Source organism: Mobula birostris, chromosome 18, assembly GCF_030028105.1.
Source record: "Mobula birostris isolate sMobBir1 chromosome 18, sMobBir1.hap1, whole genome shotgun sequence".
NCBI lineage: Eukaryota > Metazoa > Chordata > Chondrichthyes > Myliobatiformes > Myliobatidae > Mobula > Mobula birostris.
In genome coordinates this window covers 61372063-61396215 of record NC_092387.1, presented here as the reverse complement: position 1 = coordinate 61396215, position 24153 = coordinate 61372063, and the positions used below count along the sequence as shown (strand labels likewise).

At 47.1% G+C, this 24153-nt stretch overlaps 1 protein-coding gene across 1 annotated transcript in view; it reads right to left on the bottom strand.

Annotated features, from left to right (window-relative positions):
- Window positions 1–403: 403 nt before the first annotated feature.
- Window positions 404–24153, bottom strand: part of LOC140212165 (SH2 domain-containing adapter protein F-like) — a 263486-nt gene continuing 239736 nt past the window's right edge. The window contains 1 exon segment of the mRNA XM_072282800.1: window positions 404–6277. Within this exon segment, the coding sequence (XP_072138901.1) occupies window positions 6091–6277 (187 nt within the window). The 3' untranslated portion in view covers window positions 404–6090.

Below are 24153 nucleotides of genomic sequence, written 5' to 3'. Positions count from 1 at the left end.
TGATCAACACCTCCACTCGCTAACCCACCCTTCCACACCACCAACCACCACTACTTTATCATTTCCTGTCCGTCACCTAGCATCACTCTATGAATATAAATCTGTGTATCTAAGCTATCTTATGTATTTATATTTATTTTGTGTTTTTAAAAATTATTATAGAGTTCTTTATTGTATTGTGTTATTTTTTGTGCTGCATTGTATCTGGAGTAACGATTATTTCACTCTCCTTTACACGTGTGTACTGGAAATGACATTAACCAATCTTGAATTTGGAACATAAAATGAACCTCACTCAGTGACATGTCCTTGACATAGCTGCTCCCAGATCAAGAGCTGAGAGCATATTAAACAAGCATGGAAGTTTAATGATCATTGATGCAACATCCCAGACACAAGTGCGTCAGATCAGTTACTAAATTTAATAAATAACATACCGAAACGGCTCCACAGTGCAGGGCATCACATAAAGGGATCCTTCTGAATCACTGTGCCATTGTGAAAGCTTCAGGCAGAGTGGGCTGACTGGTTGTGGGAGTTCAGCTGGTTGTGCTCACTTCATTCTCATCCTCTCCTCTCACAACCAGGGACAGACTGACCTAACCAGACTGAACCAGGACAAAATGACATAAACCAGACTGACCCAGGGCAGATTAACCCAGACCAAACCAAACCAAGACAAGACTGACCGAGCTTACACCCAGACCAAACTGACCCAGACCAGACCAACCCGGAGACCAGACTGACCGAGCTCACACCCAGACCAGACCAACCCAGACCAGACCAACCCGGAGACCAGACTGACCGAGCTCACACCCAGACCAGACTGACCCAGAGACAAGACTGACCGAGCTCAGACCCAGACCAAACTAATCCAGACCAAACTGACCCAGACCAGACCAACCCGGAGACCAGACTGACCGAGCTCACACCCAGACCAGACTGACCCAGAGACCAGACTGACCAAGCTCAGACCCAGACCAGACTGGCCCAGAGACAAGACTGACCGAGCTTACACCCAGACCAGACCAACCCAGAGACAAGACTGACCGAGCTCAGACCCAGACCAAACTAACCCAGACCAAACTTTCCCAGACCAGACCAACCTGGAGACCAGACTGACCGAGCTCACACCCAGACCAGACTGACCAAGCTCAGACCCAGACCAGACCAACCCAGAGACCAGACTGACCGAGCTCACACCCAGACCAGACCAACTCAGAGACCAGACTGACCGAGCTCACACCCAGACCAGACCAACTCAGAGACCAGACTGACCGAGCTCACACCCAGACCAGACCAACTCAGAGACCAGACTGACCGAGCTCACACCCAGACCAGACCAACTCAGAGACCAGACTGACCGAGCTCACACCCAGACCAGACCAACCCAGAGACCAGACTGACTGAGCTCACACCCAGACCAGACCAACACAGGGACCAGACTGATCAGGCTCACATCCAGACCGAACTAACCCAGAGACCAGACTGACCAAGCTCACACCCAGACCAGATTGACCCAGAGATCAGACTGACCAAGCTCACAGCCAGACCAGACTGACCCAGAGACCAGACTGACCGAGCTCACACCCAGACCAGACTGACTCAATGTCCTTCTAGCCATCCCTGGCTCATTCTTCACGTTCTGGAACGTTTGGACATTTAGCCACAGCTGAACCCAGATGTGACCTCTCCTAACATCTGCACACCGGGATTAACAGTAGACATACCACCTCCCCATCCCACCATGGCCCCAACCTGGTCTCCCAACCCAGTGACCTCTACCCCACTAAGTGTCTCCACCAATCAGCATTCTAGTTCAGTGCTAACTTCCATGTTGACCAACCGGGTGCAGTGCAATGTAGCCCATTACACTCTCCCAAGTATAACCACACACCCGTCACCACTGTTGTTCACCATGCCACAGGCTGAAGGTCAAAGGCATGGACAACACCCATGGACTTATGTTATTGCCTCCCCGGGAGACATTTTTCTTATTGCTCAACCCTTGTCGGCAGTCACCACTGGATTCAACCATGTGTGGATTGGAGATGATGTCTAGATCCACAGAAGGAAGACAGATTTCTGTCTCTGAAGCCCACAGAATGGGAGTTCAATATAAATCCAACCACCTCACTGCCCTGTGTTCTGGGACCAGAAGACTGGAATTCTCAAGCTGTCTTCGTGGGATCAGGAAGACCAAGTGTGAACCTCAATGGGCCAACTCCTCAGACCTCTCCCACACTCCCAATTCATCCTGTTGTAGGATTCCACACAGAGGAGTGTCATTATGGTCCAGTGTTATGGGATGCAATGCTGAGCCTTCGTAAGGCATTGGTCAGGCTGCACATGGAGTATGCTGAGCAATTTTGGGCCTTTATCGCAGAGAGGGTGTGCTGGCCGTTGGAGAGGAACCAGAGGAGGTTCACAAGAATAATCCCGGGAATGAAAGGGTTAACATATGAGGAGCGTTTGAGGGTTCTGGTCTTGTACTCACTGGAGTTCAGAAGAATGAGGGAGGATCTCATTGAAACCTATTTTTTATTTTTATTCTTCAGCCAGAGAGTGGTGAATCTGTGGAATTCTTTGCCACAGGCAGCTGTGGAGGCCAAGTCTATGAATATTTAAGGCAGAGGTTGATAGATACTTGATTGGTTAGGGTATGAAGGGATATGGGGAGAAGGCAGGAGATTGGGGCTGAGAGGAGAATTGGATCAGCCATGAGGAAATAGCGGAGCAGACTTGATGGGCCAAATGGCTTAATTCTGCTCCTATATCTTATGCTGTTATATTGAAAGGACAGGCATGTGGAGAGAATGTTTCCAGTGATGGAAGAGTCAAGGACCAGAGGGCACAGCCTCAGAGTAGAGGGATGTCCCTTTAGAACAGACATGAAGATAAACTTCTTTAGCCAGAGGGTGGTGAATCAGTGGAATTCATTGCCGCAGACAGCTGTGGAGGCCACATCATTAAAGAGGCAGTTACTAGGTTCTTGATAAGTATGGGCAGCAAAGATTATGGGGAGAAGGTAGGAGAATGGGGTTGAAAGGGATGACTGAATGGTGGGGAAGACTCAACAGGCTAATTCTGCTCCCGTGCCTTATGGTCCTGAAGCCCATGTGGATCTTTAATAAAATCAGCATTCAGTGGGGGAGAGAGCTGTTTCTCCTTGTGGGAGGCCAGAATTAGGGGCATTTTGAACGGGATGGACTACCCACTTGGAGACCTGCTTCCCCAGGCAGTGATGGAAATGTGGCCCTCACTCCCGTGAGGCATGGGTGGGGCAAGTAGCGGTAATGGTTTCAATAGGAGGTCAGATAGACCCATGGTAGCACAGTGAGGAGAGCTGCTGTTTCACAGCTCTGGAGAGCTGGGTTCGATCCTGACCTCCAGTACTGTCTGTATAGAGAATGTTCACATTCTCCCCGTGACCGTGTGGGTTTATTCTGGGTGCTGGATTCCTCCCACACCCCAGGCGCGTGTGGGCTGACAGGTTAAGTAGCTACTGTAACACCCCTTACTCTCGGGGAGGAGAGCTGACAGGGAAGGAAGAGGAAATGGGACCATTGGGATTGCTCCTCTAGGGGATCAGCGCATAAGCGATTTTATTATTTATTTATTTGTTTGTTTAGAGATAGAGCACAGAACAGGCTCTTCTGGCCCAACAAGCCTCACTGCCCAGCAACGAGGCTACTTAACACTCAGTGTAGGTTCACGAGGTTAATTCCCGGGATGGTGGGACTGTCAGATGTTGAAAGACTGGAGCGACTGGGGTTGTATACACTGGAATTTAGAAGGATGAGAGGGGATCTGATTGGAACATATAAGATTATTAAGGGATTGGACACGCTAGAGGCAGGAAACATGTTCCCGATGTTGAGGGAGTCCAGAACCAGAGGCCACAGTTTAAGAATAAGGGGTAGACAATTTAGAACGGAGTTGAGGAAAAACTTTCACAAAGAGGGTTGTGGATCTGTGGAATGCTCTGCCTCAGGAGGCAGTGGAGGCCAATTCTCTGGATTCTTTCAAGAAAGAGTCAGATAGAGCTCTTAAAGATAGCGGAGTGAAGGGATATGGGGAGAAGGCAGGAAAAGGGTACTAATTGTGGATGATCAGCCATGATCACAGTGAATGGTGGTGCTGGCTCAAAGGTCTGAATGGCCTACTCCTGCACCTATTGTCTATTGTCTAATCACAAGACAATTTACAATGACCAATTAACCTATTCACTGGTATGTCTTTGGACTGTGGGAGGAACCCAGAGCGCCTGCAGGAAATCCATGTGCTCATGTGGAGAACGTTCAGACTCCTTGCAGACGGCATGGGATTGAACTCTGTACACTGGAATGCATTGCACTAACAACTATGCTACCGTGGCACCCTAGCCACTGGCTGCACTAGATGGGCCGAATGGTTCATTTCTACATTAGAGTGGGGAATGAATAGAAAGGTGTGGGAGGACGGTCAGGGGGGAGCAGAAACTATATGGGCTGAATGGCCTGTTTCAAAGCTGTAAATACTTAGTAAAATTCTATTGCTCCACAAGGAATATCTCCATTGAAACGGAGCACGTAAACAGATACTATGAATGTATAAGGACAAGTTTTAAAACCCACTAGAGTTGGGAACTGTAAAAAAAATACTGCTTGTGATATTGGAATATAAATGACATCTTAGTCCCCCATCTTAAGTACTTGCCTTCAGTAAATTACTAGATTCCTCATTAACTCCCACGTCGACCATTTTCAAAGCTCTTCAGCTTGTCTGCACTCTTTCCCCAGCCACCACTTACTGGTAGTTTCTCAGGAAAGCAACTCCTGTCTACCCCCACTATTTAGAATGTTTCATACCATTTCTTCCATTAAACACCAGGAACAAGTTGTCTTTGTTCTTCCCAAGAGCAGTGCTTGGCACAGCTCAGTTGTTAGTGGGTGGTCAAGTGCTGGGTATTACTGTGGCTTCCATTTCTTCAGAGTGAGAGATGTTCCTGTGAGAGAAACCTTCGTAGTTTCGCACAACTATCGATCATGGTCACAGGACAGGGTCAACTCAAGTTACATAAAGAGTAAGGCTCACTCTAAACTGACCCATCACACACTCCCAGGACGGAGACAGCACAGGTTAGTTACGGAGTAAACTCACTCTAAACAGACCCATTTATTCCCAGGGTGGAGACAGTGCAGAGAAAAGCTCCCTCTACACTGCCCCAATTCAAACTCCCAGGACAGAGACAGCATAGGTTAGTTACAGAGTAAGGCTTGCTCTAAACAGACCCATCGCACACTCCAGGATGGAAGCAGGACAGGTTAAGCACAGAAGAAAGTTCTTTCTAATTGTCTCACCACACACTCGCAGGGCAGGGACAGCAGGGGTTAGACATTTAGTATGGTTCCCACTACATTGTCCCAACACACATGCCGATAGCGGACACAGCACAGTTTACATGCAGAGTAAATCTCCCTTTATACCATTCCATCTTACACTCCCAGGACAGGGACAGCAGGGGTTAGACATAAGAGAATAGCTTTCTCCATACTGTCCCTTCAAATACTGAGTAGCGCTCTCTATACGCTGTCCAGCAAGATGCTCACTTCGTACCACTGATTCACCTTTGAACGCACCAGCATATAGTATCAGTTATAACTTCCCAACCCGCTGCTCTTTCAGACAAACTGTGAATTTAGGACTAGATCTGGGGGTTGTTCAGTGCCCTTACACTTGGAGGAACTGGAGATCTCACAGGCTCAAGAAAGCCCCTAGACACGAACAGGAAAACTCTGCATATAAATAGTCATCAAGTAAGGATTTTGACAGCAGTCTAGACTTGCAGGAAATTGCAACACTGATAAATCCCGTGAATACAGCAGGCAAACTGCAGCTTCCGGGTCTGCAGTGCGCAGTGTTCTCTCGGACGTTGTGATTGGGGTGAAGGTAACTGCAGCCTCGTGCCATCAATGTCTGAAGACAGTCCCTCTGGTTCTCCTTGGCAATGCTGAAGGTCAAAGATCAAAGGGCTGCCTCTGTGTGAGTGAGGGAGTGTGTGCGTGCCCATACGATACAGTCCTGTGCCAGTGGGAGTTGCTACCATTGCTATAGTGTTCTGATAGCCACGGGGTACAGGAGGGACATGTGTTCGGCCCCTTTAATGGGCAGTTTACGACTGCTGTAGTAGTGGATTACTTCTGGCACGCTGTCAAACGGGGGACTGTTCAGGCCCAGGATGTACTTGCTCTCTTTGGTCCGCGTGAGTTTCATGTGCATGAACCCCTGGTTACTCCTGCAGACAAGAGATGCAAAACACATAGTTAGAGCTGCAGAATCGATAGTTACAATGTCAACCCGCACTTAGCAGGAGCCATGATCTTGGAACAAAAAGCTGGTGTCACAGAACAACCTGATTTTAGTATGAATGTGCACGATGCAATGAACATCATTCAGGAAACACTGTAAAACTGGGGTACAGATCTGTCGCTGTGCAGTACTGTGGTACAGTACCGGTGGGGATGGGTCTGTCACTGTATAACACTGGGGTACAGTACCGGTGGGGACGGGTCTGTCACTGTATAACACTGGGGTACTGTACTGGTGGGGATGGATCTGTCAGTGTATAACGCTGGGGTACAGTACCAGTGGGGACGGGTCTGTCACTGTATAACACTGGGGTACTGTACCGGTGGGGACGGATCTGTCAGTGTATAACACTGGGGTACAGTACCGGTGGGGACAGGTCTGTCACTGTATAACACCAGAGTACAGTACTGGTGGGAACGGGTCTGTCACTGTATAACACTGGGGTACAGTACCAGTGGGGATGGGTCTAACACTGTATAACACTGGGGTACAGTACCAGTGGGGATGGGTCTGACACTGTATAACACTGGGGTACAGCACCAGTGGGGATGGGTCTGACACTGTGTAACACTGGGGTACTGTACCGGTGAGAATGGGTCTGTCACTGTATGATACTGGGGTACAGTACCAGTGGGGATGGGTCTGTCACTGTATAACACCAGCGTACAGTACCGGTGGGGACAGGTCTGTCACTGTATAACACTGAGGTACAGTACCGGTGGGGACAGGTCTGTCACTGTATAACAGCAGAGTACAGTACTGGTGGGGACGGGTCTGTCACTGTATAACACTGGGGTACAGTACTGGTGGGGATGGGTCTGTCACTGTATAACACTGGGGTACAGTACTGGTGGGGATGGGTCTGTCACTGTATAACATTGGGGTACAGTACCAATGGGGATGGGTCTGTCACTGTATAACACCAGAGTACAGTACTGGTGGGGACAGGTCTGTCACTGTATAAATAACACTGGGGTACAGTACTGGTGGGGACAGGTCTGTCACTGTATAACATTGGGGTACAGTACTGATGGGGTTGGGTCTGTCACTGTATAACTCCATGGTACAGAACCAGTGGGGACAGATCTATGTATTAAATTGGGTACAGTACTAGTGGGGACAGGTCTCTCATTGTTTGAGGTAGACTCTGAATCGATATATTAGTAACACTTAAAACAAAATGAAAGAAGTATAAAAGAGGCTGTTGGTCTAATAAGAGTTTACGATCACTTCTGATCCATGTCTGGACTCCAAGAGTGCACTGTGACACTGAGCCCTTGCTACTGTTGGTTTCCATGTGCTGAAAACTGCGAACAGTACTGTAATACTTCACAGCGCCAGCGATTATAGCTTGTACGTTCTTCCTGTCACTGTATGCGTTTCTTCCCAAAGACGTAGTGTTAGTGTCAGTAAGTTGTGGGCATGCTATGTAGACTCTAGAGGTGTGGTGATACTTGCGGGCTGCCTCCAGCACAATCCTCAGACTGTGTTGGTCACCGACACAAATGATGTATTTCACTGTATGCTGTGATGTACATGTGACAAATCTTTCTAAAACACAGTGATGGATGATACACCGACTTGCCCTGCCTCCAGGTCAGTAATATTCTCTCCAGAATAAGGCAATTGGGAAGTTATCAGGGTCAACATGAGCAGGCAGGGGTTACTCGTGGACTGCATCAGGTTAACAGGTGTTCAGGAAGGTTTCTTGACACAATATGTAGATAAGTCTACAAGAGGAGAGACTGTACTTGATCTGGTATTGGGAAATGAATCTGGTCAGGTGTCAGATCTCACAGTGGGAGAGCATTTTGGAGATAGTGATCATAATCCTATCTCCTTTACAATAGCATTGGAGGGAGATAGGAACAGACAAGTTAGAAAAGCGTTTAATTGGAGTAAGGGGAATTATGAGGCTATCAGGCAGGAAATTGGAAGCTTAAATTAGGAACAGATGTTCTCAGGGAAAAGTACGGAAGAAGTGTGGCAAATGTTCAGGGGATATTTGTGTGGAGTTCTGCATAGGTACATTCCAATGAGACAGGGAAGTTATGGTAGGGTGCAGGAACCGTGATGAACAAAGGCTGTAATAAATCTAGTCAAGAAGAAAAGACAAGCTTACAAAAGGTTCAGAAAGTTAGGTAATGTTAGGGATCTAAAAGATTATAAGGCTAATAAGAGCTTAAGAAGGAAATTAGGAGAGCCAGAAGGAGCCATGAGAAGGCCTTGGCAGGCAGGATTAAGGAAAACCCCAAGGCATTCTACAAGTATGTGTTATATGCTTATATGAAGAGCAAGAGGATAAGACATGAAAGAATAGGACCTATTAAGTGTGACAGTGGGAAAGTGTGTATGGAACCGGAGAAAATAGTAGGGGTACTTAATGAATACTTTACTTCAGTATTCACTATGGAAAAGGATCTTGGTGATTGTAGTGATGACTTGCAGCAGACTGAAAAGCTTGAGCATGCAGATGTTAAAAAAGAGGATGTGCTGGAGTTTTTGGAAAGCATCAAGTTGGATAAGTCGCCGGGACCGGGTGAGATGTACCCCAGGCTACTGTGAGAGGCAAGGGAGGAGATTGCTGAGCCTCTGGCGATGACCTTTGAATCATCAATGGGGAGAGGTTCCGGAGGACTGGATGTTGTTCCTTTATTCAAGAAAGGGAGTAGAGATAGCCCAGGAAATTATAGACCAGTGAGTCTTACTTCAGTGGTTGGTAAGTTGATGGAGAAGATCTTGAGAGGCAGGATTTATGAACATTTGGAGAGGTATAATATGATTAGGAATAGTCAGCATGGCTTTGTCAAGGGCGGGTCGTGCCTTATTGAGCCTGATTGAATTTTTTCAGGATGTGACCAAACACATTGATGAAGGAAGAGCAGTAGATGTAGTGTATATGGATTTCAGCAAGGCATTTGATAAGGTGCCCCATGCAAGGCTTATTGAGAAAGTAAGGAGGTATGGGATCCAAGGGGACATTGCTTTGTGGATCCAGAACTGGCTTGCCCACAGAAGGCAAAGGGTGGTTGTAGACAGGTCATATTCTGCATGGAGGCCAGTGACCAGTGGTGTACCTCAGGGATCTGTTCTAGGACCCTTACTTTTCGTGATTTTTATGAATGACCTGGATGAGGAAGTGGAGGATGGGTTAGTAAGTTTGCTGATGACACAAAGGTTGGGGGTGTTGTGGATAGTGTGGAGGGCTGTCAGAGGTTACAGTGGGACATTGATAGGATGAAAAACTGGGCTGAGAAGTGGCAGATGGAGTTCAACCCAGATAAGTGTGAAGAGATTCATTTTGGTAGGTCAAATATGATGGCAGAATATAGTATTAATGGTAAGATTCTTGGTAGTTTGGAGGATCAGAGGGATCCTGGGGTCCGAGTCCATAGGATGCTCAAAGCAGCAGTGCAGGTTGACTCTGTGGTTAAGAAAGCATACAGTGTATTGGCCTTCAGTAATCATGGAATTGAATTTAGGAGCTGAGAGGTAATGTTGCAGCTATATAGTACCCTGGTCAGACCCCACTTGGAGTACCATGCTCAGTTCTGGTCGCCTCACTACAGGAAGGATGTGGAAGCCGTAGAAAGGGTGCAGAGGAGATTTACAAGGATGTTGCCTAGGTTGGGGAGCATGCCTTATGAAAACAGGTTGAATGTACTTGGCCTTTTCTCCTTGGAGCGACAGAGGATGAGAGGTGACCTGATAGAGGTGTATAAGATGATAAGAGGCATTGATCGCGAGGATATTCAGAGGCTTTTTCCTAGGGCTGAAATGGTTGCCACAAGAGGACACAGGTTTAAGGTGCTGGGAAGTAGGTACAGAGGTGATGTCAGGGGTAAGTGTTTTACTCAGAGAGTGCTGAGGGCGTGGAATGGGTTGCTGGCAACGGTGGTGGAGGCAGATATGATAGGGTCTTTTAAGAGACTTTTGGATAGGTACATGGAGCTTAGAAAAATAGAGGGCTGTGGGGAAGTCTAGTAATTTCTAAGGTAGGGACATGTTCAGCACAACTTTGTGGACCAAAGGGCCTGTATTGTGCTGTAGGTTTTCTCTGTTTCTATGTAAACTTGGAGACAGTGAGGTGTGACACTTGCCTGGAGAAAGTCCTAGTTACCGGTGAGTAAGGGCCGGGGTCAAACTTCACATCATGCTGATCCTTTCCATGTGGTGAGTGGAACAGAGGAAGGGGCACTCCCCTCAGAGAGGGAACGGCCATCGAACTGCTGCTTTTGATGATGGGATGGAGGCTCAGGAGGGTGCCTGGCCCGGGCTGAGTGAAGGGAATCACAAATGATGAGTATCACAGCAGCAGAAGACCCTGCTGTGTGTCGGGTTTAGGTCATGGCCAGAGACTTGTACATGCCAGCCACACTTCCCCCCTCCCCAACTTCCTCCAGCATCAGGATCACCCTCTCTGACCCGCAGTCATCAAATAGCAGAAATCCTGCTGCTGATTGGTTGAAATAGCCACAGGTCAGAGGTCAGCATGATTACCCGGCAATGAGTAGCAAGCTAAACGACTGGAAGAAGAGAAGGACATTCGGTCCTTCAAACTATCACTTGCATCCAGTAAGATCACATCCGATTCTATGCTTTAGACACGGCTCGAAGGGTCTATTCTGCACTGTATCTCTAAATAAATAAACAAACAAACTACCCCTAAACCATCAGGCCCTTGAACCAGTGTGGATAACTTCAATCATCTCAGCACTGAACTGATTCCTCAACCTATGACTTACTTTTAAGGGCTCTACAACTCATGTTCTTGATGTTTATTGCTTATTTATTTATTATTATTTATTATTGTTATTGTTTTCTTTTCCTCTCTTTTTGTATTTGCACAGTTTATTGTCTTGTGCACATTGGTTGTTTGTCCGTCTCTGTCTGGGTGGTTTTTCATTGATTCCATTGTGTTTCTTTCTATTTACTGTGAATGCCCGCAAGAAAATAATCTCAAGTTAGTATATGGTGACATACTTTGAACTGGCTTCCAACTAGTTACTAGTTGAGTAAATTTCTCCTCCCTTTCACCCTAAAGGCTTGCTACCTTACTCTGGTGCTCTCATCTACCTCCAGCCCAAGGTTCCACTCTCCGAGGAGACGGTCTCTCATCATTCACACTGTGATGACTCTCAGAGGTTTGTGTGTCTCAATCAGATCACTTCTTGTTCTTCTGAAGCCCAGAGCATACAAGTATCAGGTCTTCCACTCCGGTAGGACAAATAATTAGTGAGAGGTTGCAAGATGTTGGTGTTCAGAGAGACCTTGTGCCCTAATCATTGAAGTTTAACCTATAGGCACAGCAAGCGACAAGAAGCTGAACTGCACTTTGGCCTTTATTACAGAGAACATGAGGACAAGCGTTAAGAAGTCTCACTGAAAATTATACAGGAGCACAGGTGAGACTGAAATAGAACACTGTAGGCAGATTCAGTCTTCCTGCTCAGGGAACGATATACTTGCAAGGCAAAAGACCATAAGATACAGGAGCAGATTTAGGCTATTTGGCCCATTAAGTCTGCTCAACCATTCCATCATGGCTGATTTGTTTTCCCTCTCAACTCCATTCTCCTGCCTTCTCCCTTACCATTTGATGCTCTTACCAATCATGAAACTATCAACCTTTGCTTTAAAAATACCCAATGACTTGGTCACCACAGCCACCTGTAGCAATGAATTTCATAGATCCACCACCGTGGGCCTAAAGAAGTTCCTCCTCATCTCTGTTCTAAAGGGATGTCCCTCTATTCTGAGGCTGTGCTCTCCAGTCCTAGATTCCCCCACTGATGGAAACAGCCTCTCCGACTCTATCTAGGCCTTTCAATATTCTGTAGGTCTCAATGAGATCCCCTCATTCTTCTGAACTCCAGCAAGGGGAGGCCCAGGACCATCAAACACTTCTCATATATTAACCCTTTCATTCCCAGGATAATTTTCATAAACCTCTGGACCCCTTGCAGTGGCAGCACATCCTTCCTTACACATGGGGCCCAAAACTGCTCACAATACTCCAAGTGCAGTTTGAACAATGCCTTATAAAGCCTCAGCATTACATACTTTCTTTTATATTTTAGTCCTCTAAAAATGAATGCTAATATTACATTTGCCTTCCACACTACCAGCTCAGCCTGCAAGTTAACCTTTAAGGAATGCTGCATGAGGATTTCCAAGTCCCTTTACACAAGAGGCTGCAGATTCCGGAATCTGGAGCAACAATCTGTAAGGGGAACTCTGCAGGTCGAGCAGCATCCGTGGGGAGAGGAGGTTTTATCAAGCCCCTTTCCGATTTATATTGGAGAGCATTGCGACTCTGAGTGAAGCAGGGAGATGGCCAGTATAAAGTACAAAGATGGATAGGTATAAAGGAGCGCAGGCAGGGGTGATTAGTGAACTGGGAAAGGTGGTTGGCTTGATGTTAGATGATGGACAGATTGAGCCTAGTAGGGGAAGGAGAGGGATGCAGTTGGGAGAGCCTTTGGATGAAAATGTTGCAACTGAAGAAATGCAGAAAGGGTTTACCAGTTCGATTCTTGCAGTGGAGGTTCTGTCCAACCAGGAGAGGGGTTAAGCAAGCTGAACTAATCGAGTCATACAGCCCCAAACACAAGAGATCATGCAGATGCTAGAAATCCAGAGCAACATGAAATGCTGGAGGAACTCAGCAGACCAGGCAGCATCCATGGAGAGGAATAAACAGTTGACATTTTGGGCTGAGACCCCTGCTCAGGACTGGAAATAAATGGAGAAACAGGCCATTTGGCCACTGGCTCCATGCCAACCATCAAGCATCCAATCCAGCAACACACACAAAATGCTGGAGGAACGAGGAACTCAGCAGGCCGGGCAGCATCCATGGAGAGGAATAAACAGTTGATGTTTCGGACCGATACCCTTCAGCAGGACTGGAGAAAATAAGAGATGAGGAGTAGAGTTAAAAGGTGGGGGGGGGGGGGAGGGAGAATCACAGGGTGATAGGTGAAACGGGGGGGGTGAAGCTGATTGGTGAATGAGGTACAGGGCTGGAGAAGGGGGAGTCTGATAGGTGAAGACAGAAGCCCATGGAAGAAAGAAAAGGTGGGAGAGGCACCAGAGGGAGGCGATGGGCAGGCAAGGATATAAGGTAAGAGAGGGAAAAAGGGATGGGGAATAGTGAAGGGAGGGGGGGGGGTATAACTGGAATTTTGAGAAATCAGCATTCATGCCATCAGGTTGGGGGCTACCCAGACAGAACATAAGGTGCTGTTCCTCCAACCTGAGTGTGGTCTCATCAAGGCTGCAGAGGAGGCCATAGATAGACATATTGGGATGGGAATGGGAAGTGGAATTAAAATGGGTGGCCACTGGGAGGTCTGGCTTTTTCTGGCAGACTGAGAATTCATCCCAATTTCTTGGTATATAGCCTTCAGTGTCCTGGCGACTCAAGACATCCAGGTTTAGCATTATCATTAAGTTCATTCATACACACGCAGTGAGTATGAAGATTATGCTCAAAGACTAAGTGATGATGCATACAAATTAATGCCATACATTTGGGCAAATTGGGACAATCATTTGTCTCACATCACACTATTCCTTTCCTATCCATCCATCTGCGCAAATGTGTCTTAAACGTTGTAATTGTTAAACATTGTCTATCTGTCTGGATGGTGTGCCACACAGAACAAAGCTTTTCACTGTGACAGTAATTCAGATTCAGATTTATAAACCACACGTACAATGAAACATACAATGAAATGTGTCAGAAACCAATTACTGAATATCACCTCTAGCAGCTCGTTCTATTACTTACCATCGTGTGAAAAACCTGCCCCTCAAATCTCCTTTAAATTCCCCCTCTCACCTTAAACTTGTGCCCTCTAATTTTAGACGCTCCTACCCTAGGGAAAAGACAGTGACTAACTATCCTATCAATAAACTTATAAACCCTTCTAAAGTCACAACACAGCCTTCTGGGCTCTAGAGAGAACAATCCCAACCTATCCAATCTCTCCTTGTAACTAAAGCTCTTCAGTCCAGAACAGCAACTATTTTAACGACGGCTTGTCTCTATCACACAGGCTTTGAAGTGTTCTTCAGAGAGCCCAGTGCATTGTCCAATTCCTTCTATCTCCGCTTACAGAATTAATCGCTTCCTTCCTTGGGAGGCGGCTTGCCAGACAGAGACAATCAGATTACGCTTCAACTAAAAGGCAATGGTTGGCATTTTCCTGATTCTCCGGGGGAAACCTACTGAATACTGAACAGCTGAGATAGAGTGGATGTGGAGAGGATGTTCCTAATATGGGACAAGAGTCTAGCACCAGAGGGAACAGCTTCAGAATAGAATGGGCGTGGCATGGCAGCACAGTAGTTAACATAATGCTTTACCACACCAGTGACCTAGGTTCAACTCTCACTGTTGTCTGTAAGAGGTTTTTACGTTCTCCCCATAACAGTCTGGCTTTGCTCCGGGTGCTCCAGTTTCTTCCCACATTCCAAAAACATATCTGTTAATGAGTTGTGGGCACGCTATGTTGGCACTGGAGCATGACAACACTTGCAGACTGCCCCAGCGCAGCTTTGGACTGTAAATTCTGCAGATGCTGGAAATTCAAGCAACACACATCAAAGTTGCTGGTGAACGCAGCAGGCCAGGCAGCATCTCTAGGAAGAGGTACAGTCGACTGCACCTCTTCCTAGAGATGCTGCCTGGCCTGCTGCATTCACCAGCAACTTTGATGTGTGTAGCTTTGGATTGTGGTTGGTTATTGACGCAGACGGTGCACTTCGCTGTATGTTTCAACGTAGATGTGAAAAGTAAAGCTAATCTTCAATCTTTAGAAGGATGTATCTCGAGAACAGAGATAAGGAGGAACTTCTTTAACCAGAGAGTGGTGAATCCATGGAATTCACTGTCATGGACGTGGAGGCCAAGTCATTGGGTATATTTAAAATGGGGTTGATGGGTTCTTGATTGGTAAGGGTGTCAAAGGTTATGGAGAGAGAATGGGGTTGAAAGGGAAAGTAAATCAGCCATGACTGAATGGTAGAGAAGACTCGATGGGACAGATGGCCTAATTCTGCCCCTCTCTCTTATGTTCTTATTTATTTTGAGATACATCACGGGAACAGAACCTTCCGGCCCAACGAGCTCGCGCCACCCAATTACATTCATGTGACCAATTAATCTACTAACCTGTGCATCTCTGGGATGTAGGAGGTAACTGAAACACCTGGAGGAACCCGTGTGGTCATAGGGAGAATATACAAAGCAGCAGAATTGATCCTGGGTCACTGGCAATAACAGTGTTGTGTTAGCCACTAGTGCTACCACGCCGTCCTATGGCCCACTAATCCAGAATGAAAAGCCACTTGGCACTCTAGGCTGCAGGTCTGGGGAGGAAGTTCATGGGGTGAGTTGGAATTGGAGATATGACCATGAGTGACTTTCTGGAGACCTGGTGCCTCGCCCACAGTGAGCTACTGAACTGCTGGAAGAACAAATAAGCGGCTGGAGGAACTCAACGGTCAAGTAGTACCCGTGGAGGGAGATGGGCAGTCAACATTTCGGGTTGAGACGGACCGAAAGGTAGAGGTCAATGGGGAGGGAGAATTGTGGTGCAAGAGCTGGCAGGTGATGAGTGGAGGGGATGTCAGGCAGATGGAGGAGGGAAATGTAGAAATAGCAACAAGGCTGGGAGTGATGGGTGGAGGCAACAGAGGGCTGCAGATTGTGAAATTTGATAGGATAGGAAAATGGAGCATTGCACTATGGTGGAACATAGTGAGGCCGAATTTGCAATTCTGTGTGCAGTTCCGGTCAGCTACATGCAGCAATTATGTCAATAAGCTGAAAAGGGTGTGATAACATTAACAAGTATACTGTCATGACTTGAAGACCAGAGTTATAGGAAGAGTTTGAATGGGTTAGGACTTTATTCTGTACAGCACAGGAGAATGAAGAGAAATTGTATGGAAGTATACAAAATTATGAGGGAAACAACAGGAATTCTGCAGGTGCTGGAAATTCAAGCAACACACATCAAAGTTGCTGGTGAACGCAGCAGGCCAGGCAGCATCTCTAGGAAAAGGTGCAGTCGACGTTTCAGGCCGAGACCCTTCGTCAGGACGAAGGGTCTCGGCCTGAAACATCGACCGAACCTTTTCCTAGAAAATTATGAGGGAGATCACTTAGGGCTTGACCTAAGGGGTTGACCATGGATATAGCTTCCCGGTTGTGTACATGATATGCAAGTCAGTACACAGGCCAGCTCAGTACGATATGGAGAGAAAGCTGTTGCCCCTGCAGCAGGCTTCCTCTCTCCGCACGGCCGATGAATCTGAAGGAACGGCAGAGACTGATATAGTTTGGTACCAGTGGTGTTTCGGGAGTTACCAGTCAGCATTGAACTGCCTCAGGGAACCCAGCTCTGGATTTTTCCTCGGGATTTACCCCCAAAGCCTTCCACATGTGTGGGTATAGCTGCAGTCCATGGAGGTTTAAGATCAGAGCTTTACTTCTGGATGAGCTTCCAACCACGGCTGATGGGCTTCATTTGCCCAAAGCAACTGATTCTAGGATGCTGGTAACCTGCCTTAACCCTTCTCCCGTCAGTAGAAACAGTTCCACCAGGCTTGGTAGCTAGGCCACATGTGAAGGTCAGGAGCTGGATGTAGTTGTCAGGAGCTCTTTCAGCTGCACGCCATTGGGAGCATTTAATAGGTAGTAGGTAGTGGTACCCTCCCCCACCCCAGCTATGACAACCTTAAGGATAAATGGGGTGAATGCAATCAGGCTTTCTCCCCTCAGGTTGGTTGACACTGAAACTAGTGGCCATGGGATTAGGATGAAAGGTGAAATATTTAAGGAAATTTGAGGGGAACATCTTCACTCAGAGGGTGGTGGAAGTGTGGAATGAGCTGCCAGAAGAAGTGAAGGTTGTGTGTTCAATTGTAAGATTTAAGAGAAGATTTAAGAGAAGTACATGGATGGGAGGGGTATGGAGGGATATGGTTGAGGTGCAAGAAGATTGGACTAGGCAGAACATCAGGTTGGCATGGACTAGATGGGCTGAATGGCCAGATTCTGTGCTGCAGTACTCTTTCACCATATAAGGGAGGCATGGAAGGCAGATGGAAGCACTGGGGAAGGGACTAAGTGGATTTTATCATTTTGTACACCTCTGCCAAATCATCTCTTATCATCCCAGCTCCAGCCCCAGCTTACTCAACCTGTCCTCAAAAACACATGCTCTCTAATCCAGGCAGCATGCTGATAAATCTCCTTTGCACCTCTCTCAAGCTTTGATATATTTTCTATAATGAGGCAACCAGAAGCGAGGAGAACACTCCAAGTGTGGTCTAGCCAGAGTTTTATAGAGCTGCAACATTACCTCACGGCTCCTGAACTCAATCCACCACACCATACGGCTTCCTAATCGCCGTATCAAACTGTGGAGCAACTTTGCAAGGAACTTGTGAAAATTTCAATCTGACCACCCCCACCCCCACTCCCTCTCCTTGATTGCGATCAGGAATCCAATCCTGTCTTTTCTAGGTTGGTGTTAGAAGAATGATAGATTGCCAAGTTGGAAAAAGCCAGCGTGTAGGACTCACTGTGCTGCTCTTGCAGAGTTCTGTCATGCACTTAATGGGCTGAATGGACTCTTCCTCTGCTGCTGGTATTTTATAAGAGTACCAGACTTCTCCATGCCCTCCATATGAAGAGTGGTCCCAGACATCATTGCTGAACTTAAACTACTACTATGTCGACTCAGGCCTATGGGGCCGGCGTCGGGCACGATGACGGACTCTCCACTCCTCCCTCTCCCTCATCAGTGTGTTCAGTTCATCTACATTAGCCGCGCCGCTGTCTTCTAGGAGCGTGTTGACCATAGTCTTGGGAGGCTGCCCAGGGTTCATCCTGCCATGCTTGGGCTCCCATATGATGACTAGGCTGGCAGGTAGCTCGGGGTGGCGTAGACAGTGCCCCACTAGTTGCAGTCTTCTCGCCTCGATTTTAGTGGTGAGCATCGGTAGGTTGTTATAGAGCTCGACGTTCGTCATGTGCTGTTGCCAACTCACGTCAAGAGCCATCCGGAGCATTCGTGTATAGCAACCATCTAGAGACTTTAGCATCATCTTAATGAACTTAAATGTAAACTTTATCTCCTTCCTTATTCATCTTTGCCCCCCCCCACCCAAAGGAAACCCAGGGAAATAAGGAGTGTGAGGAGGCCACTCAGCCCCTCAGCCCTGCCCCACCAATCAGGACTGCTCTATGCTAACAGGGTATGGTTCCCATTACCCTAGTCAGTCTAATAATCCAACCTCCACACCCTTGGGGTCTGGGAACTCCAGGGATTTACCACCCACCACTTGAAGTTCTACACAGCTCAGTTTTAAATGACCGGCCCCTTATTTTGCGAGTCTGGAGTTGAGAGATGTGCACTTGCAAGAGTTTGAAACTGCTAGCTATTTCCACTGCTGTTGCTGCCAACGTAGAGGTATGTGAGTGGTGCAGATCCTCCTGAAGTCGATAACCGTCTCCTTTGTCTTGTTGACACTGAAGAGGAGGTTATTTGCCTGGCACCGGGCCTCGAGCTCTTCCATCCCCTGTTTGTCGGCCATCTCACGTTGTTGGTGAAGAGCCCCAGCACTGTCGCGTCACTGGTGAACTTGCCAATGTGATTGCTCGGGTGTCTGGCCGTGCAGTTCGTGTGTGAAGCACTCCGGCGGCAATTTACAGCAGTCAATGCACCCACAGACCTCCAGTCCTTGTGACGTGGGAGGAAGCCAGAGCATCTAGGGGAAACGCACCCTGTCACAGTGCGAGCACGTAAGCTCCACATAGACAGCATCTGAGGTCAGTATTGAACCGGGTCTCCATCGCTGTGAGGCAGCAGTTCTACCCCCTTCACCACTGTGCTGAGATTGAGGCTCACGGCTGTATCCCAAGCAGACTTTCCTTCTCAGTCTCCACGTTCCCTGAGAGCTGCCATGAGAATCTACATTTTCTGTAAGACAGGCCCAACCCATTACATTATACAGCAGGCCTACCCAGGGAGAGGAAAATGATTAACAAAAACATTTAAAATCCATGGTCTGAAAAGTGGAAGTAGATTAAACAGCAGTTTTCAAAGGGAATTAGATAAATATTTGAAAAGAATAAAAAATACGGGTTTGTAGGAAAGCCAAGTAGTTTTTTTTTGTAGTGGGACTAATTGGAGAGGGTCTTTCAGAGAGCAGGACAGCATCGTGAAGTCATAACTAAAATGCAAACATTAAATCGTACAAATTTACTTACACTCATTAATAATGCAAGACTTACAGTTCCTCTCACAAAGTCTGTGTGCCGATTGACAAACCCAGATCCATAACGAACAGAGTTATGGCATTTAATATACAGTTATGCACAGCCCAGACAATACAACTATCTTGATCTTACTGGTACAGAACTTCAGTGAAACTTGCACACTGTTGGAAGTGTTGGGGGAGATTACATTTTATTTATTAATTGAGATACGGAGTGGAATAGGCCCTTCCGGCCTTCCAAACCACACCGCCCAGCAATCCCCGATTCAAATCGAGCCTCATCACAGGACAATTTACAATGACCGTTAACCTACCAACTGGTACATCTCTGGACTGTGGGACGAAACCTACGTCGTCACGGGGAGAACATACAAACTCCTTACAGGCAGCAGCAGGAATTGAACCTGGGTCATCTGAACTGGAAAGTGTTGTGCTAACCACTACACTACCGTGCTGCCCATCGTCCGTGTCCTGGCCCCTTGATCGCGCTCCCTGAATTAAATATGTGTTAGCTTAGTTGAGTGTCATATACTCTGGCAGGGGTGGCAAGCCTATGGCACGCGTCCAAGATGGCGCCCGCAAAAAATATTGTTGGCATGTGTCATGCAGTGCTGCCCCTCAATTCTTTAAACCCCACCCAGAATAAAGGTGTGGGCACGTGGCCAAGTGGTTAAGGCATTGGACTAGCAACCTGAAGGTCGTGAGTTCAAGCTCCAGCCGAGGCAACGTGTTGTGTCCTTGAGCAAGGCACTTAATCACACATTGCTCTGCGACGACACTGGTGCCAAGCTGTATGGGTCCTAATGCCCTTCCCTTGGACAACATTGGTGTCATGGAGAGGGGAGACTTGCAGCATGGGCAACTGCTGGTCTTCCATACAACCTTGCCCAGGCCTGCGCCCTGGAGAGTGAAGACTTTCCAGGCGCAGAGCCATGGTCTTGCGCGACTAATGGATGCCTTTATAGAATAAGAAAGATAAAAAGATGCATAATGATTATTATTACTGCCAAGTGAAGCAGCAAATGATCTTTTACAACTTGAGTGCAGTGAGATGCTTTCAAAAGGAAACGTCTCACGTTGGCTTGGCACCAGCCAGACAGTTGTGAGAACATGTAATAGGATGATAGGTTTTGAAATCCTTACAGACCTGGTGTATACATCAGTATTTGGATAGTGAACAGGTTAAGCAGTTCTATTTAGAATTGTTTCTCCTTCCAGTAAACAAATTCTGCCCCCCCTTCTATTCTCCACTCTGACTTTTACCTCTTCTCACCTGCCTATTACTTCCCCATTTGTCCCCTCCTCCTTCCCTCTCTCCTCTCCTATCAGATTCCTTCTTCTCCAGCCCTTGACCTTTCCCATCCACCTGGCTTCACCTGTCACCTTCCAGCTAGCCTCTTTCTCCTCCCCCAAGCTTTTTTATTCTGGCATCTTCCCCTGACTCAGTCCTGGAGAAGGGTCTTGGCCCAAAACGTCAACCATCTATTCATTTCCATAGATGCTGCCTGACCTGCTGAGTTCCTCCAGCATCTTGTGTGTGTTGCTCTGGATTTCCAGCATCTGCAGACTTTCTCATGTTTCTATCTAGAAATAATGTTATTTTTCAATTGTCTTTTAAAAAGATCAATATTAATCATTTTTCAGCAGGTTTTCTCAAATGCCTCATTTATTTCAATCTGTCTCTGTTGTACCTTTATTAATAGTAAAGCAATGAATACATGCAAATAAGGAAGAAGGCTTTTCCTTTTTCCTTAAAAAGCCCATAATTATTGTTACTAATTCGTTAATCAGTGATAATCAGTGCTCAAAATTACTATGACACACAAGAGGATTTTTTAAAAGTTTATCACCAACTTGGGCACACTCTCTCAAAATGGCTTGCCACCCCAGCACTAGGGTGCAATATAATCCCTGATCATGTGGATTTCACAGAGGAAACTGTGTATGTGGTAATAACAGATAACGGCGATGAGTACAAAAAAATGCAATGGTGCAGAGACCCTGTGAGTGCAGAAAGAAATGATAAAGTGTAGCATAGCAGTCAGCATAACAATTACACAGCATCAGCGACCCAGGTTCAATTCCCGCCACTCTCAGTAAGGAGTTTTGTATGCTCTCCCTGTGACCACGAGGGTTTCTTCCGGGTGCTCCAGTTCTCTCCCAGATTCCAAAGACGTACGGGTCAGTAAGTTAGTTGGTGACATGGCTGTAATTGGGCGGCACAGGACTCGTTAGGCGGGAAGGGCTTGTTGTCGTGCTGTATCTCTAAAAAAATAATGAGAATAGAATAATCGAGAGGTAGGATTGAGAATCTGAGAATGTGGCAGTGTCACCGGGAAGGGGACGTAAAGGAGGTGACTGGTTCAGGAAACTGATAGCTTCCACTCCAGTTCCCGAGCAGCTATCAAAAGGACCTCTCATATGATAAAATGACCTCCGAATCCACTTCATTCATGTTCCTTGTACCTTCCTGTCAACCTGCACTGCACATTCTCTGTGACACTTTATTCTGCATTCTGTTATTGCCTTTCCCTTGTACTACCTCAAAGTACTAATGTGATGAAATGACGTGTATGGGTACATGTAAAACCAAGCAGTGCCAAAGAAGGGCCTCGGCCTGAAACATCGTCTTGTTATTCATTTCCATAGATACTGCCTGAGCTGCTGAGTTCCTCCAGCACTATGTGTGTGTGTGTTGCTCTGGATTTCCAGCATCTGCAGACTTTCTCATGTTTAAAGTTTTTCCCTGCACCTCGGTACAGGTGACGATCAATTCCAGTTACCAGTTAGTACCATGGGATCTTTGTGTGCAGCCCTGAGGAGGGAGGTGGGGGCTGGTGTAATGTCTGATCCAAATGCCATCACTTCCAGCAGTGCAGTGACTGGAGTGTGATGTTCAGTTCTGCGATTGTGCAGCCCACTGAGTCACAGGACGTGATCCTAGAGGGCAGAGGGTAATGCAGGGTGGATCGTTGGTGGTACCTAAAGGGCAAGAGGTTAAATGTTCGAAAGCTCGGGTAACTGAGGACCGTAGGACACCAGCACAGAGAGGGAGATGAGGCATGGAGCAGAACAGCTGAGATTGTACTAAATGGTGGGGCAGGATTGAGGGGCCAAATGGACTACTGCTGTCCCAAAATCCAAATGCAATTAATAGGGTGGCGCAGTGGCGTAGCAGTTTGCGTAATGCTACTACAGCAGCGACCTGTGTTCAATTCCTGTCGCCATCTGTAAGGAGTTTGTACTTTCTCTTTGTGACCGCGTGGGTTTCCTCTCACGTCCCAGAGACGTGTGGGTTAGGGTTAGTAAGTTGTGGGCACGCTACGCCGGCACTGGAAAGCATGGTGACACTTGCGGGCTGCCCCCAGCACATGCTAGGACTGTGTCGATCATTGATACAAACGACACATTTCGCCATAGGTTTTGATGTTTCGATGTACCTGTGACAAATAAAGCTAATCTTTAAATGAGAAATGAAACCTGTGGGACCTTTTTGACATACAAAGCCAAGCAGCTCTGAATCAGACCCTTCAGCCCATCCTGACCGTTTTCACCGTGCCCATATGTTCCCTTTTTACTCTGACTACCCTACCATCAGACTCTGCCACAGGCGGTCCCAATCTCGGCTGCAAAAGGAGGAGGGTTAGGCATGGGGCTAGCAACCCCATTCTGTAAAAACCCAGTGCTTTCGTCACACTGCTGGAGCTTCAGTACTGAGGGAGGACTGCACTGTGGGAGGGGCGGTACTGACAGAGTGTGACACTGAGGGAGGGCCACCTTTCTGCCTCAGATTCCCACCCACTCTAACCTACAGGGTGATGTTAGGGCCCCTGTCTGCAGAGGAGCCTCAGTGTCCCAGTGAACTTTCTACACCGTGCACTGGGAGTGGGGGGGGGGGGGAACCTCTGCAATTGATGGTAAATCCCCAGTGCTGCTCTGTGCAATGTGCGAAGCCCTCCCTTTCCCCCTCCCCTCTCAGAGATACTGGCAGCATTTTCCACAGTCTCCGGCTCCCAAAGTAGCCCCAGCAGTGAGCTGCCTTCAGCCACGTCTCGGAGTCAGAAGGATGTGTTACTTGAGGATTTTGTGAGATCTCCTCTGTAATTGGTTCTCCGCGTTTGCCTTCCAGGCAAGGACTCCTACTCCCACAGTGCTGACCTACTGTTTGCCTCATTCTCCCTTATTCTGTTAACGAAACCTTTTGTTTTGGCAAAGGTCACTGAATTTCTATGGTTACACTCGGTGACTTGTTTTCATCCGCTCTGAACACGCTTCATTGAAAGCTTTTAGGATTGGCAATGTGGGTCTGGTTGTTATCCTCTAATTGACTGTATTTTATATCTGGAAGGTTTTCTTTTGTTGCAGGGTTTAATCTGATTTTTTTTTAAAGCAAAGAATAAGTCTAAGAAGAGATTTCCTGACATTGGGAAAGGGCAGGGCTTCAAGTGGCAGCTGAAATAGAGGAAATGATTTATACACACACACACACACACACACACACAC